The sequence below is a fragment of the Pomacea canaliculata genome, linkage group LG4 (genome assembly GCF_003073045.1).
Source record: "Pomacea canaliculata isolate SZHN2017 linkage group LG4, ASM307304v1, whole genome shotgun sequence".
Classification (NCBI taxonomy): Eukaryota; Metazoa; Mollusca; class Gastropoda; order Architaenioglossa; family Ampullariidae; genus Pomacea; species Pomacea canaliculata.
This window is the reverse complement of record NC_037593.1, coordinates 33335389-33351878: the sequence shown is the minus strand read 5'-3', so window position 1 is coordinate 33351878 and position 16490 is coordinate 33335389. Positions and strand designations below refer to the sequence as shown.

Sequence of the window (16490 nt, the reverse complement as noted above, 5' to 3'; positions counted from 1 at the left end):
AAGTATATTGTTTGGCTCTGCAATATATTGCTTCTATTAATTCGTCGTCGCTGTCAAATATGTCCATCAACAAAATTATATTCTCTACTTCGCTGTCAGCCGCCATTTTAACAGGCGCCCACGGTGGGCGAAGGGTATCACAGGCTCTCACAGGCGTGAGTGAGCGCCCGCGGGCAAACGCGGTAAGCGCCCGCGTTACGGTACGCAGGGCTCAGCTTCCATTATAATTCACTGTTAGAATGAAGTTGCCCACCACCCCCAAAAGCTGAGCATCTTCCTATGCCACTGCCAACGACCTGAATCTTATTAAAAATGTTTTTTGTTGTGACATTTAGGTTTGTGGTAGACTAAACGGTAAGATGTTAATAGCTTCATGAACTTCTACCACCTCAGTATAACTCTGGGCAGGGTTTGATGGGGTTTTTTTTTTGAGGTTGTGGGAAATGTTTGAGGTTATTACTATAGGATTACTGTTTTAAAAAAATTGTCAATGTCGTTCTTCTTGTTGCAATCTTAGAGTGGCTAGGTAAGTTGCTAATTTTCTTTTGCAATGGTATTTATTAACTATTATGCAATCTGTGTGAAGAATGTGTCACACAGACTGCCTTTAGAAAACACTTTCATCAAATGTAACTGTACAAAGGTTTGTTAGTACAATAGTACCAGCAGTCCTGATTAGCCAGGTTGGACAATCAGAAACATAAATGATAGCTATTACTAATTACCATAGCTTCAAAAGTCTCAAATATTTCACGAAATTTATCAGTCAAAAAGTCATAGCTTTGCATATCCACATGATGGCAAACAACAACTCTACAAATATATTTTGATGTTTAATACAATTACACTATTCTTTAATATTTATTTTGAGAATCAGCACAGAGTATAAATCAAATACTGGGCAACATTTAATGTGAAAACAAAAGTTGTTTTAAATTTAACACCACATTGTACGAACATGAGAGAAATGACTAACACACCTGATGTAAGGGGGACTATATTCCACGAGTCTTTCTCAAACTGGAGTCATTGGTGTTTTATGTCCAGTCATTAATGGGGGCTACATTACAGAAAACTAATCTAGCCTGGTAAACAGGTGCCACAACCCGACAGAATCACAAATGCTAGAGGTGAGAAATGAATCCACGATCCATAATCTGCATTTTTCAGTAACAGTTCCTTTGCACCATTGGGCACTCTTAAAATGATGCAAAAGGGAGGCAAGACCCCTATGCAGTGTGGTTCATAGGTCTGTGATCACAAAAACACAATAATAAAAGACAGCTAAATGATATGTCATTAAAAATGTTCTTTACTGTAAACATTAGTACATTAGTCCACTTGCTAAAGCATCGCTTTTTCAGCTGCTAGGAATAATATTCTAAAAGAAATGTTACCTGAAAGTCAACATGATTTCCCATGTTTGTTTTTTTTAACACATCTGAAGAATACAAAATAATACAAATTCAAGAAGCTGTAGTAACTCCTAAGTCTGCCTGTGTCCACATAGTTTTTTAGGCCACAGCAGTACAAAGGCAGATTTATGGTATCACATATAAAGTTTCCATACCAAAAGGACAATGTACATCATTAGTCAACAAAGAACAAAAAAGCAGCAAGTTTTGTAGCTGCTCTTGATTCCAGTGCGTGACTACCAAATTAACTAATCATTCCCATTTTACCTCAGCTAGTTAAAATTGCAACATCATTTGTTTATACATATGAAATATAAGGACCATGACAGACACTGCACAAACACCATTTAGTCTCATCTCTCCATTCACCACTTACAGCAGTGATTTCCCGTTAGCTAATTACAGAAGTCTGAAGTCACTGAACACCACTATATCAATATCACAGTTGTGATCCTTATTTCAGTAATTTGGTCACTTGCCAGAAGTGTATCTATCACAGTCTTCTAAAACTACGTCACATTTTCTTGCCACTTTTGTTTTTCCCGTTCTTTTCACTGAACATGAAATATGCAATAGCGCACATTATAAAAATGTATGCTAAATGCATTCGACCCTGTTGCTGAAGTATATCCCTCTCTTTTGCTGCCATCATCTCCTCGAACAGTTTTCGTTCATTTTTCTCCCTTTGGAAAGATGCACCATAATGCTGCTTGTAGAATTCGTCAAAATTAAACTGGGCAGTCCAACCTGTTGGGGGTTCGCGTCGCTCAAAGCCAAACCGTCTCCCTTCACGAAACGGTCGTGTGTAGTTCACCTCCTCAGCAGCAGCAGAGGCTGCTTCATGTACATGTTCCCTGTTCCGGAAACCCGCCCCGTGATCATACAGTCGTCTCTTGTTTGTGTTGCCCAGGACTTCATAAGCTTCGGATAATTCCGAAAACTTGGTCTGTGCAGTCTCCTCCTTATTCAAGTCAGGGTGAAGCTGTTTTGATCGCATGTAATATGCAGACTTGATCTCAGCTTGAGTCGAACGTGGAGTCACACCAAGAACATCGTAGTAGTGTGTCCTGGATTTAGGCTGAGGCCTTGCTGAAAAATGCCTTCGGCTGCTGGCGAAGCCACATACAGTGCCAAAAGTTGCTGAACTCGCTGTCAAGGTGAAGTGAGGTCTGGATATTTGCGAAAACAAACGACCAGCATAATCAGCAATGTGTCTGTTCCTCATTGAAACAGGAATTTCTCTGGCATTAAGAAGCACATATTTGCCTACGTTAACTTTGATGCAGGATGCGTTCTTTATCATACTTCGATAGTATTTCATTGTACTAACCCGGCTAAAGTAAGAAGATGATAGTCATAGGCTCTTGCGAAACTCCCAATTAGTCCTTAGCCAAAGCTAACAATGTAGCGGAAGTTGATATCGTCAAATGGCTTACTTCTTATAATCTACCGTACTGTGCTAATCAGTACTTTTGAAAAAAATACACTTTTTCCAATAAGACATATTAATAAATCCCTATGTATTAAATAAAAATAATTGAAACTTAGTAATTGAAAAGTTCTTGCCTGCAAAATAGAACATATCACTGCCAAATGTGAATGAACGAAAGTGAAAGTAAAGCGGGTTACTTTAGCTTCATTCCGATCACTAGCGGACCACGAATCCTCCTTCAGATACAAATGTAGGCTAAGTGGATATCATTTGAAAGAAGACAGACATTAAATACTTCATATTTGTCCCAAACGCCTGCAGACTTTGCAGTTGTCCTTGCTTACGGATTTGTTGAAGAATTCGTAGCTTCCACTGTTAGGCGATACTTTTTTATCGCTCACACTGAGACAACAACACACGTGGGTAAAGTATCGCAAGCGATAAGCATCGCCGTCATGGCATCAAGTGGAAGACCAGAACGCCAGGCGCCCCCTGAACTTGTGAGAATTTTGCGATTGATTATGGAAACAAAATTTACTAGCAAGTCTAAACATATTTTATAGAGTTATCTAATTGTAGAGAGTAGTAAAAATGAATTTTGAATGCACTAAAAGTGGTTAACAATTAACTAACTTGATAAGACTCCACCAAAACAGTGAATGGAGGGAGGTCTAGGAAATGGTGGAGGAAGCAAATTACATAGACCTTTCATTTCTCGGCGCCAGCTTTATGGGAAGGCAGTACCCATCTCTTCCCTCTCTCTTTCTCTTTTTCATTGCTTACATCCCCAACCTTCTATGGAGTAAGGTACCCTTTCATGACAGAAGGACCGAGGGAAGTTTGCTGTGTCACATGTGTATTACAGTTGCCCCAGACATCTGGAACTTGGTGCCCACTATATTAAGAAATTCACATCAGTCTCAGTTAAAATCATGGAACTTTCATTTGGCTTTTCCTTATCCCCAATCATCCGGCATTTGCGTGTGGTGAACATATATGTTTATGTGTTCTCACTGTATGGTGTGTGTGTGAAAGAAAGAGATTATATATATATGCTAGTCATTTTCTGCGTGTGTGTGTGTGTTTGGCTGTGCATGTTTGTGGGGAGGGAGGCTGTATCATGATTGTAATGCATGCTGAGCCAAAGTAAGAATAATGCTATAAAGAAGTACATTATTATTATTATTATTGTCACATTCTTTTTATATTTCAGTTTTATAATGAAACAGAAGCAAGAAAATACACATCCAAGTAAGTTCAGTATAAACTAAATTAAAATTAAAAAAATTATGATATACTCTTTTTCATATATTTGCAGTCAGCTGCTTTCATTCTTTTGAAAGCATTTATCTAGATTAGCCATTATCAGCCTCCTAATTAAAACTGACAGTAGATTACAAGAATTGTACATTGAAGGTTGGATTATTTATATGTTTACAGCTCTCGCATGATTGAGATCCAACAAAAACTGTCAGAGAGAGCCATGGAACTGTTGGCACTTCCAGAAGACACTTCATGTTATATACTGGACATAGGGTATGCCAGTATTTCTGTTTGTCTCTTGACTTATCTTTTTTGTTGAAACTTTCGACATTACCAGTTGTTTCAGTGTTGACAATGAGCGTGCTTGTTTAAGCACAGATATTAAAAGGTGCAACATGGGGTATAGTAAGATTCCTGAAGGATTGGGCAGTAGTTTGTTTACTAAGTTTTATACTTTTTTAAAAAATGTTCTCAGGTGTGGTTCTGGTTTGAGCGGAGAATGTCTAACAGACAATGATCATGTATGGGTAGGAATGGATATCAGCCCACACATGCTAGGTGAGAACAAATATTGTTGGCCATTATGAAATAGGGAATATGACAGCATGCATGTTTCCTGTGTGCTAAGGCAGTTTATTAAATGATGCTTTACATTGTCTTGTCTTTAATCACACACTATTGTAGCCATTGGCTTTATTCAGAAAAGTGTATTGTCAGGTAGAAGAGTTATTTACCAGCTGAATATAGCAGGTCAGAAATGTAGTGTATTAACTTCTTGTATAATGCAATGGGTTTTTTCCCCATCCTTCTCTGCCATGCATCTGTAAGGCTTCATCCTCAGTTTTGTTATTATGGCCCTCTTGATGGCCTCCATGCCTTCAAACTGGTTTTCCCTTGATGATCTTCATGAGCTTGGGGAAAAGAAAGAAGTCACATAGAGCAAGATCAGGTGCATAGGGAGGTTGTTTCAGTACAGCGATGTTCTTCTTGGCCAGAAACTGCCGAATGCTGAGGGCATTGTGAGCAGATGATTTGTCCTGCCACAATTTTTCGTCCATCAGTTCATAGAAGCATAGCAGCGAAGGATGGAAAAGTGCATTAGACTCAAGGGGGATTACTTTGAAGGGAAAAACCTTGTAGTTTGCTGTTTGGAATTGAAATAGTTTTTAACACCAATCCCATTACTTTTCAGTCAGCCTCATATTTCCATTATTAGGAAAGCTGACTCAGGGTTGTAGATCTGGGGATGGGTAAAAAAAGGCCTTAAAAGTGTTTATTTCAACAAATAAGTCTTCATAAATTGCCATCGGGACCTTATTAATACAAATTAGATGCTTACTGGTGTTTGTGTAAAATTGGTTGACATTTATGTGCCACAGTTCACAAGGTCATAAAAATAGTCCTGTCAGAATCTGGGGGAGATAACTATTGCAGGTTTTGAAGGTCAAATGTCTATCATCTCATATAAAAGAATGGGTTTGACTTCAGGGAGGGAGGTGTGGGTACTTGACAGGCCAGATTGAAGCTAAAGGCGAAGCATGACTACTAAGGTAACCCAGCATATCACAGAAACTAGAGTTTCATTGTCTAACATATCTACTTTTATATCTATGTATGCTTTAAATCATAACATTTATTGTCAGAATTGCATTCATTTTCGCCACTTACAGCTCCTTAGATCTTGTGAACTTCAGGTCTTATAAAGAAAAGTGATTTGACCATAGTTGAATCCCAGGAAACATTAGGCTCCCACCCATGCATAAGAAAAAAGAATCATGGACATAATGTCCTAACATCACTTGTTGATTAAAAACCACCATTCATACCATCACTACAACTGCCTGGTTCACCTGGGTGGGGTGAAGGGATTTATATTCCCCTCTGAGATATGCAGAGCAGTGTAGATGAATGCACCAGCACCAAAGCTGTTCTTCCTTGATTAACAATCCAAGCCTCTAAAAAGGTCTCTTGTGGATATTTCACATTAAAAAAAAAAATTAAAATAAGAAGTGGCTTCAGAGTCTGGTCTAGTTGAGAATATTTGTGCAGGTTGCAGTCTTGTTTTCTGCCTTAGATATTGCCAGAGAAAGAGAGGTAGAAGGGGACATCATTCTGGGTGACATGGGTGATGGCATGCCCTTCAGGCCCGGCAGTTTTGATGGAGTTATAAGGTATGGATGCCTGCTGTGAGTGACTTTATTTCCCTGTAAATTAGTACAGAAATGAAAGTGGTCTGACAGCACTCCAGATGATCACCTTGACAATGACATCAGTCTTCCCCCCAATTCATTACTTTGATTAAACTCTATGTACTGGGGTTTTCTCCCTTCAGCAGATGAAAGCAAAATGTGCATTACATGCCTTTTTGTTTGATCACTAATACAATGCCAAATCAGTCTTCCTCATTTGATAACTAATATGATGCCTAAACAATATTTATTATGGAATGTTTTTTTCATGCATCAAAGTGTGTGAGAGACTAGACTGTTGCTTCATGCTTACAACTTCCCTCCTACCAATCCCAATTTGTTTCAGTATTTCTGCACTTCAGTGGCTGTGCAATGCAGACAAGGCATTCCACAAACCAGCTAAACGACTGTACACATTCTTCTCAACATTATATGGTGTTTTGGTGAGCTTTTCTCAGATATCCTTTTCTCATCTTTAAAAGGGCTTATCAGGGCTTCTGCTTACGCCAAAAATTGCGTACAGTACGCATTAAAAGTTCGGAGGACCCCTTCAATTTTCGTCGATGGGGTCCCATTCAAAGTTGGGCGAAGAACAGGGACCCCTTAAAAATCTGAAGAAGGAGTCCCTGGGACCCCAAAGAATTTTGCCTTAGCAGAAGCCCTGGCTTATATGCTTGTTGCATGGTCAGACCAGAGCATTGAGAGTTAATGCTGAATGATGGCAATTACCAGCAAATGATGATCAAGGAGAACTCTTTTGTCATGTTTTTATGTTGATTTATGAATTTTGTCAGGTGTATTACAACCAAGCTTACCAGAAGATATGATATAAGGAGCACATGGAAGTGTTTTAACTTCTGTTTCATTCAACAAACAAAATGGTCTTATGAAACATTTCTTTGAATTTAATTTTTTTTGGGAGTATAATGTTTGTGCTTGCAAGGATCTAATTTTTGTTGTATATGGGTTTTTTCCTATCTTAGAGTCGTGGTGCACGAGCAGTGTTTCAGTTTTACCCTGAAAACAGTTCTCAGGTAAATTCTACATTTTTTCCCATCTCCTGTTGTTGAAGTGTTGCTTACATATCAATAAATTAACTTGCAGTAAACATTAATAAATTGTCTTCTGCAAATAGTACATTTCGTGGTACCATTTTGCCTTTCTTACCCCTGACTTTTCTCATGTTTTTTCCCTCAGACTCTATATAAATATTTTATTTCATAGACTTGTGGATACCAGCGTACTTTATTCATTCAGCTGTTAATCAGATAGCACTACACTTTATTATTATTCCCAGTTCCATGTATTATCCCCTTTCCTGTCATCTTGGTTGCTTTCTTCAATTTCTCAATTATTTTTATTGTTGTTGTTATAAATAATACCATTTGTGAAGCTTTGGTGCTATAAAATAACCTTTATTATTATTGTTATTATTATTATTAACAGATGTTTGCTGAGAATTTTACATTGCTTCCATATCTGTTTATTTCCTATAATTGAAAAATTTTACTTACATGGTCTTTTTTAAATTATTTTTTTATGTTGTAGTTACTTAGATGTTGGCTTTTTGGTTGCACTAAGTCAACCATACGACATGCTCTATTTGTACAGATAAGGGAAAGTTGGAAATCTTGTATTCTGAGTGAACTACAGTTATGACCTGTCTCATGAGAGTTTTGGTAGTTTTGAAAGAGTTTACTTCAAGTATTAACAATTTTGACATTGTGAAATATTTACATTTTTCAATATTGGTTTGACAGATTGAAATGATCACACAACAGGCTATGAAAGCAGGATTCACTGGTGGTCTTGTAGTTGACTATCCAAACAGCACCAAGGCCAAAAAGTGAGGCATGTTTCCACCCTTGTGCAGTAAGGCCAACGTGTTTAATTCTTGTGGTCACTTTGAGAAACATGGTTTCTTTCATCATGCTACCACATTGTGCCTATCTCATTAGGCCCAGGCAGCTCAACACCATCAAACTAGTCACACTTACATGACATAGCGTTAAAATATTTAAAAAAAATTATCAAGTGAGGTTATAACTGCTGTCAATAAATATCTTGACCTGCTGCATTTTTACTATAGAATAGAATAGGTATAAAAGATATAAAATTGTTGTGTAATGCTGCGTGCAAACATCTGGAGAAACTATCGGAGCTCTTGCTAGGCTATTTTGCTGATATCACTTTGCCTTAAGCACTATGTGACCTCATTTGTTAGCAGAGGGTGTAGTTTCAGTTTCCAACTCTCTCACCAACTGACTGGATCCTAGATTTATTTTTAACAAGAAGAAAATTTCCATAAATTGCCATCTCTCAGACACTTCTCACTTGTGCTGGTCTTTCAAGGCGGTGTCGTGTCACCTTTGCTATTATCATTTATGCTAGTCTCTGAAAGCTGTATCATTGCTGTTCACTCTACATACTAACAGTTGTAGAAGTACAGTGGGTGGGTGATTTCTTATAAAATTTTCTTACATCACTGCTGTGCTGTCACAGTGTCATAGTGTTGCTCTTCCTGACTTCATGCACTTATCTCAGAGACAACAGAAATAATTTTCAACTTAAGAATGAGCAAGCTTAATGTAATCAACACTGGTATCTGAGGCATTGAGATAGTAAACTTTATGGATATTTAGGCACTTTATAATGACCCAGCCTAAGGTGATTTCAGTGTATCAACTGTACATAACAATGTTCACTTATATATAGCACCCTACCCCAGCCCTGCGTGCAAGCTCACTGCACTTTGGGTATCACAGCATCCATGAGAACAGTCTCAACACAATCAATATCACAAAATCACAGCATCAGAAGGATAACAAGTGATGGTCAGGAGGAACCTACAGCTGTGTTAAATGATTCAGAAGCTGCTATCTCAGCAGACACAGAGCAGCTATAGTGCACATAACTCAAGATGCCCAGGGCAATGGTCCAAACGTCAAGGCACATGGGTGTCCATTTTTAGCCTGCACACAAATTACTGATATAGATGCTGTATCAGCACAGAAGAGATCAAAGGGTCACACTATGTGGTGTTGACAAGACAAGACAAGCTCTGGGCTGAAAGCCACAGGAGAGGCGTAGGGTTGGGAGACCCAGACAGACATGGAGATCAGTCCACAGAGAGGCAGAGACGGGTGGCATGAGATGGTCCCAACTGGAAAGGGACACCCAAAACCGGGTCGGATGGCGGGGTGTAGTTGCAGCCCTATGCTCCACTGGGGGCGATTAGGAACAAGATGTGGTTTTGACACATAGAGGTTCATAATCTAAAGCACCGGAAAAAGTAAAAAGTCCTGAGATAAGAAAACAAAATAATTGCACTGAAGTGGAGAAGATGGCACAGATTTGGTGATAGAGACCATTAGTCGATAAAGAAAAACAAGTGCTGGCAAAAAACAGTCCCAAACAGAGGCAGGCAACAATCTAAGACATAGATGAATAAGGAGGGAAAAAAAAAAAGAAGAGAGAAAGCAGTCACCTTTGAGCCAGTTAAGCAAGGGACATAACTCATTTCTGTACTGTTTTTATGGATATTTCTATTTTCTTCTATTCCACTGTATTCAACATGCATACATATGTACTTAGTTGTATTTTTTTTGGCACATGAGGTACTGTAAATCCTAGCGGACTAAGTTTCTTTCTTTATTTATAGCTTTTTGTTGATCCTACTTAGCTTGCACACCATTACTTAGCAGTTTTAAAAAAAGTTTTTAACTGTTTATTCCCAAGTGAGGTTATGTTGAATAAGTGATGGTATATTTTCATGTTTATTTCTATAGCATCTTTCACCACCATGGAAGGTGGCATCAGAATTCATTCACACCCACACATGCACACATTTGCACATACATGCTGTATACATTAATGTTATGACTGTAGTGTTAATGTTATAAAAGATCTTGACAGATTTCATACAAGTGTCAGTTGGTCGATTGGACAATTTTTTCCCCAGAATGTTTCTTTGCCTGTTTGCGGGTGGGGCTCATCAGCAGCTTCCCACAGGGCTTGGAACAGACACAGTACCACAGGAGTCCTCTGGAGCATCCTTCTCTGCTTTCAGGTACGGTGTGAAAGATGATGTTCTCACCATTATTCTCAGAATTGTCACCAAAGAGAGAGAGGACAATCATGCATAATTTTTTCTTTACCAAAGTGTTAGCCTGTTAGCAGTGTTTTTAGCTTCTACTTTAGAGAAAGGAACCTTAGTAGGATTTTTTCTCGTTTTGTTGAAATAATTCTTAAACGTGTTTCATGCCAAAGAGCATGCTTTTGTTGAAATTTTTGTTTCTTACTTTTGTGGAGTTGTGTAGATTTTCATTTGATACTCAGCCCTCTATAGATTCCTATCAACTTGAGTAATAATAATGATGACAATGAGTTACAGACCTCCATTCCCTAATGACACAGCACTTTACAAAAAAAACAAACAAACAAAAAACAAAAAAAAACAACACGCACTAAGGTAACACCAAAAAACCCCAGCATAACATAACTCTAAAGTCTAAATGATCTAGACAGCCAAGCACTTAAATGTTGACAGTGACGATGTGTGTCTGAGCTGAAAGTGGAGGGAATTGCAGATAGCTGGTGCAGCAAACATGCCTAAAGACTTAACAGTAAATCCTAGGGAGATAGGAGTAGAGCAGCCTAAAAGGGAAAATAGAGTTGCAGAAAGATAGGACGGAAGTGTGCCGTCAAAAGAGTGAAAAGCTAGAGTTGTGATTTTGTACTGTAGATGAAACCTTATTGGCAACCATTGAAATTCTCTAAGTAGACAACAGTTTGTTGATAAAGCACGTGATAATTACAGTTTGGCCTTTTTTCAGAGAAAAGCGGAAGCGAGGTGACCGTAAGCCACTTAAAAATAGTCGTGAGTGGATTCTTCAAAAGAAAGAGAGGAGGAGGAAGCAAGGAAGGTAAGTGGGAAAGATTTTCTTCACCCTCCCACCCAACCTTGTCTCATCCCTTTGGGTATGCTTAAAAGACAGTACATCCAAGACCACATTATGGGTGTGGTTGAGGTATGTTGTAAAACTGACACATTTGTATTTTGTTTCCAGAGAGGTGCCAGTGGACACCAAGTACACTGGCAGGAAGAGGAAAGCACGCTTCTAACCCAGCCCCATGGAATGGATACAAGTTGGGACAGGGCTGTTTGACAAAAATATATAATAAACGATCACAAATTAAAAAGCAGATTTAAGTCTTTCTTGCATTATTTTACTCTGTAGTTTTGTGCTAAGGTATCTCACAAATAATAATGAAGCTTTTTGTAACCATTGTTGTTTCTTACAATGAATGTGATCAGCTAACCTTCCTGTGGCTCTTCGGAACTTTTATAAAAGATTTTTTTAAAAGTAATTATAGTAGATCATATACCTACATCATGTATACATCTATATTCAAGCACCATAACATAGAAGTTTCTGCATTTGGTAGTGACCTGACCACACTTCTGAAAACAAGAAAAGTCTTATTTAAAATATAAGGTGGGTTTAGTCTTGAAATGGTTTGCATGATGTGTAAAGGCATACAAATTTACCACTTGTTAACCCATAGGTGAAATCATAAAATGGATTACCATAAGGCTAAGCTGCTGTCACTTTCTACCAAATAACATAGCAGGGTTACCATAAGGCAGAAGGGTGCTTCCCAAAGCTAGAGCAATGAGGGAGTTGTGTGACAACAGATTGGTTTTTATATGTTCTCTCCATGCCATTCACTTTCTCTTTCTCTCTTACTTAACCATCTACAGAGTTGCATAATGCAGAACTATTTTCTAAGCAAGTTCTGGACAAAATCCTTTCATGTCTTGTTGTAGCTTCTGTATGCAGCATTCACACATATCTACTCTTTTGAATTTGCACACACATTTACAGAATTTACATCAATAAATATTTTTAATTCGGATTTGTTTTTGAGAAGGAAAAATATGCCAACTGACAGTAGCTAACATGCTCATTCTATATGTAGAGAAACGAGAAGTGTGAAAACAGCAGTGAAAACTTGCTGACAGCATTAACTGAGCTGCTTCCTTGAGCAGAGGTTAAACTAAAGGCCTTTCTATTGTGACACTGTACCTTGGTGTAGCTCAGACATGCAATTGTCACTTCTTCACACTCTTGACCCCTATTATGGCCAAACAATGGAATAATGTGACACGTTATAAACAAAATTATGAGCAAGCCTGACAGAAATAAACAAACTCATGTATGAAAAAAACATTCTCGGTGCATTTGTGCAACACCAATCACAAATGTTCCCTTGTTAAATGTACAGAAGTTTCACGCAATACACCAAAGCATGAACATCACATGTATTTCTACCACATCATTGTACATACAAGTTAAGGTAAAAAAAAATCTTAGTTATCAATGTTGCTTAGGTTCTTCTTTCCTTTCAAAAGTACCTCTTAGCATTCTCACCATACAAAGAAAATGTGGAATCATAATGTTGATGACTAGACAAGCAATAGGTATGAAACAACAGTCGATCGTTTTTTAAATCTACACCAATATGTTTCAGTCATGATCTTGAAGAAAATGAAATGCTTACACAGTACATCAATGTAATATCTTTCTCTTTGAAGATTGATCACGTGAAGATTATTTGCAAAGATGCTGACTTCTGCTAGGCATACACTAAAGTGAATAAATATTCACACGTCAATCATTTTACAGCTATGCAAACATTAACTTTTCATTTTCTGCATTTCATTATTTTATTAAGTAAAAAAAAAAACCAGTGACATCAGCTGTGATAAAACAAATGTTTGATCTAGACATTAAAATAATGAATTCATGATCAACAACAAAGAAGGCAAAGCCCATTTTCTCTTCCATGTCCATAGTAATGGAGTCTCACACCTTAGTGGCGGTAGGTGTAGTGAACTATAAATGGTTCAGTCCCAAGCATATGAAATGCAGATCCAAACCTTCTGCTACCTTTTACCTTATGTGATGAATCAGGTACCCTATATCCTGGGTATGCAGGGGGAATTTTCTAGTTGCATGCCTTCATCCTGCAACCTGGCACTCTTACTGCCAGATTATGGCAACTCTCCACTCCACACCTATGACTTCCTGCAAACCACTCTTCCCCTAAGCTACTTTAGCCTAATCTTCATCAACTAAAATTAGTTCTAACACATGCTCAACCCTTTCCAAGGTCTGTGAACCTTTTCGTCAATTATGTTAACGCATCCAGTCATGTTGCAGTTCCTAGCATGCCCTGACATATCTAGTAAATGATATTCTTCATTGATGTGATTATGCCACATAAATTTATTGAGGTTGCACTGCAAATAAAATTTTAAAAGAATTGTTTTCATTTTTAAAAAAAAGCTATTTTCTACGTTTCATCCTTATCCACATTCATTTCAAACTGAACACTTTCTATTCACGGTGACAATGTGACTATAGTATCACAAGCATAGCTGATGACGAATGTCAAATTTACTTTCACGATGGTCAGCTAGAGTTGCAAATAACAGACTACACAAGAACAGCTGTACAAATCTGTCAGGCAGTTCCACAAGCATCAGTGGTGGCAACTCTAATGAGGTAGAATCATCATTTTAATTTTTATTTGTGCTGTTTTCTGCAATATTTTAATGCAAAGTCTTTCATCATTGTTGGTGTGGCTGATGATTCACACATTCCTGAATGATTAAAGTTAAACAGTTTTGTTCCTTTTCAGTTTCAAAATTTAATCTTTACCTGAAACAAGTTTGTGTGGTCTGGTTATCTCTTGTGAATGCTTGCTTGGTTCTTATGAACAAGGTCCAAACCTATCCCACATGAAATCTAAAGTTTCACTAAATGCATACCACAGCAGTGGTATAAATACAAATAATGTTGACTGATGTACAGTTAAGATCTGACAACAAAGCTACAACTATTCTTCTGGCACCTGGCAAAACTTTCTGATAAAATTAATAATGCTGAAACATCTGACCTACATGCAGGTAAAAACTTCACTTTGATGTCAATACTTTTGTACAGAACCCAGATACTTTTTTTTTGGTAAGGAATGTATGCTCAACACAAAAAGCAGTTGCTCAAAGCAGCTATACTCCTCACATTTAATATGTACACTATCTGGGAAGCTTAACTATGCTGTTCTGAACTGTTGCCTTTAGGGCTCCAGTAACAACTTCTAGGCAGATTATGTGTGGACATACAATATAAAGATATCTAAAAGTTGGGAAAGTACACAAGGCCACTATTAATGTGTGCGTCCGAACAGTGGTTGCCAATTGACATTGTACATCGCCATAATTAAGAACATAGTTGGATCAGAAGTAAGGGAGGTAAGTGCAGCTTTTTTTTTTAAACCAGGGGAGTGAATAACCCATGTAAGCTAAATGACCAGAAAAATTTTATTTTAAGCATCAGGTATGTAGAGGCTAACACCGCCCTCTCTTTATTTCTAGTATTTGCACATCCACAGGATTGTATAGAAAACGACCCAAAGTTCTTGGCTTGAGAGACTTTATACACACTATCATCTCAACCAGTTTCTCTGACCATTCTACGTCAGAGAGTTGTCAAAGTCAAAGTTGTTGAGTATTTAAGCATCATGCATGTTTTTGTTTTATTGGCATAAAGCATCAGGTTGGTACTTTTTATTCGCTATATAAATGTTAGCAAGTGAAACTGGATGGGTGACAATGCCTGCAGACGAGAAATTTCACCCTCAAAGAAGGGTCTTATTTCCTGCACTCTCAAAGAAGGGTTAACTTTGCAGCGGCATTCTCACAAGCTGTTTGTAGAGACATAAAAAATGTTACATGTCAAGCATCAAAAACATTGCGTTGCCGGAAAAATAACTATATTGTCTTGGATCTCCCAAATGACTCAATTTATGGGTAGCACTCAAACGTAACAGCTAATGCACATGTTCATCAAACACATTTATTCATTGCTGTAAAGAGAAAGATGCAGCACCATCAAGAGGCAGAGATAACCCAAAGGAGAAGAAGAATGGGTGTGAAGGTGGGGAGGGGTCAGAGAATAGTAACCATGGTAACCAGCTCTTGATTGCTTGTCGCTGAAAAACAGGCAAAAATGGACCCATTGCACTCTACATCCACATTCTACATGCTCCTAATACCAGCCTAGAATGTAACAGACGTAACATAGCAACACTGATTGAACTCCATCTTGCATTTTTCAAAAAGCTAACAGCTACTACCTTGGCAGCTATCAAGTGCATATTAATAACAGTTAATAAGAAATGTCATTGAAGATCAGGGGAAATGGTTTGACAGAGACAACTATTTGCTTCAAAAAAGATGCACAAACCTCCTCTGCATCTATCCTATTCATTTATCCAACTACATGCTGTAGCAAAATCAAACAAAGCAAACAACTGATGTGCCAAGTACATGCTACAGGGACCACACTCCAGTTTCTTAGTGAGAAAAATGGACCACATAAATTCTTTGATAAAAAATCTTATCAGGTAGTTAAAATTTGCTAATATTATGTACAAAATATGTCCCATAACAACAACCTGTAGAAAATGACCTGGGTGTGCAGATATTGGAGCCAAGCACACCAAGAAGCCAGCAAGTGACACATAGAGAAGTTATGTGCTGATCCCAGACTGGCTTCAACCAACTTATTGCCTGCCTGTCTTCTTTATTAAAAGGTCATCACAACAAGAGCATTTCTTTGGACTTTGAGAGAAAGCAACTTTGCTTTGTAACCCTCATTGCACAATGCTGTCAACTTACTTTCAAACTTAACCCCCCAAAAAAAAAAAAAATTTACAGATAAAGCAAGTCCAGCTAGATTTCTTTAATGTAACAAGGTATTATTTCAAAGACAGCAACAAGTTGGTTGAATACATGGCTAGGATAAAGACAACAAGCGTGTTCACACACACATATGCACATGTGCATGCACACACACACACATGCAAATGCACACACACCCTGATTAGTTGCTGCTTAACAGTAATGATATCATAGGAGTACTATTACACGAAGAAGTTATCGTCTCTAGGGTTTAATCACAGTCCAACCAAATACTGAAAGTGACTTCTACTATAAATTTCTTCTGAGGAAATTTGGAATCACATAATATCACAAAGCTTAACAACAATGTTGCCACTACTATCTAGGCAGAGGAAATTTTAAGATGTTAGGAGTCTGCCAGAGTAATCTTAGTTCCTTCA

General features: G+C 37.9%; 2 protein-coding genes across 4 annotated transcripts; one reads left to right on the top strand and one right to left on the bottom strand.

The window, feature by feature from the left end:
- The first annotated feature begins 430 nt into the window (after positions 1-430).
- LOC112562122 (probable 18S rRNA (guanine-N(7))-methyltransferase) lies at positions 431-13049 on the top strand. Of its 3 annotated transcripts, none has more exons than XM_025235152.1 (11): positions 431-526; positions 4061-4098; positions 4288-4383; positions 4586-4668; positions 6185-6281; positions 6646-6742; positions 7283-7333; positions 8060-8145; positions 10261-10368; positions 11135-11224; positions 11369-13049. In XM_025235152.1, exons 3-11 carry the CDS (start codon positions 4295-4297, stop codon positions 11421-11423), a joined length of 756 nt encoding a protein of 251 aa, XP_025090937.1. In that variant the 5' UTR covers positions 431-526; positions 4061-4098; positions 4288-4294; the 3' UTR covers positions 11424-13049. The 3 variants fall into 3 exon arrangements, with proteins under 3 accessions (XP_025090937.1, XP_025090936.1, XP_025090934.1); XM_025235151.1 differs by lacking the exon at positions 431-526 and adding an exon at positions 2435-2572; XM_025235149.1 differs by lacking the exon at positions 431-526 and adding an exon at positions 3059-3347.
- LOC112562123 (dnaJ homolog subfamily C member 30-like) lies at positions 821-2853 on the bottom strand. Its single transcript, XM_025235153.1, has one exon. The coding sequence runs from the start codon at positions 2734-2736 to the stop codon at positions 1930-1932; it is 807 nt and encodes a 268-aa protein (XP_025090938.1). The 5' UTR covers positions 2737-2853; the 3' UTR covers positions 821-1929.
- Positions 13050-16490: the final 3441 nt, after the last annotated feature.

What these genes read in the sequence shown, in the direction of transcription:
- LOC112562123 (XM_025235153.1), bottom strand. Translation starts at nt 2,736, where the DNA reads ATGAAATACTATCGAAGTATGATAAAGAACGCATCCTGCATCAAAGTT.
- LOC112562122 (XM_025235149.1), top strand. Translation starts at nt 3,303, where the DNA reads ATGGCATCAAGTGGAAGACCAGAACGCCAGGCGCCCCCTGAACTT. An exon ending in TATCAGCCCACACATGCTAG is followed by an intron (nt 4,669 to 6,184) that starts GTGAGAACAAAT and finishes TTTCTGCCTTAG; the next exon opens with ATATTGCCAGAGAAAGAGAG. An exon ending in GCATCCTTCTCTGCTTTCAG is followed by an intron (nt 10,369 to 11,134) that starts GTACGGTGTGAA and finishes GCCTTTTTTCAG; the next exon opens with AGAAAAGCGGAAGCGAGGTG.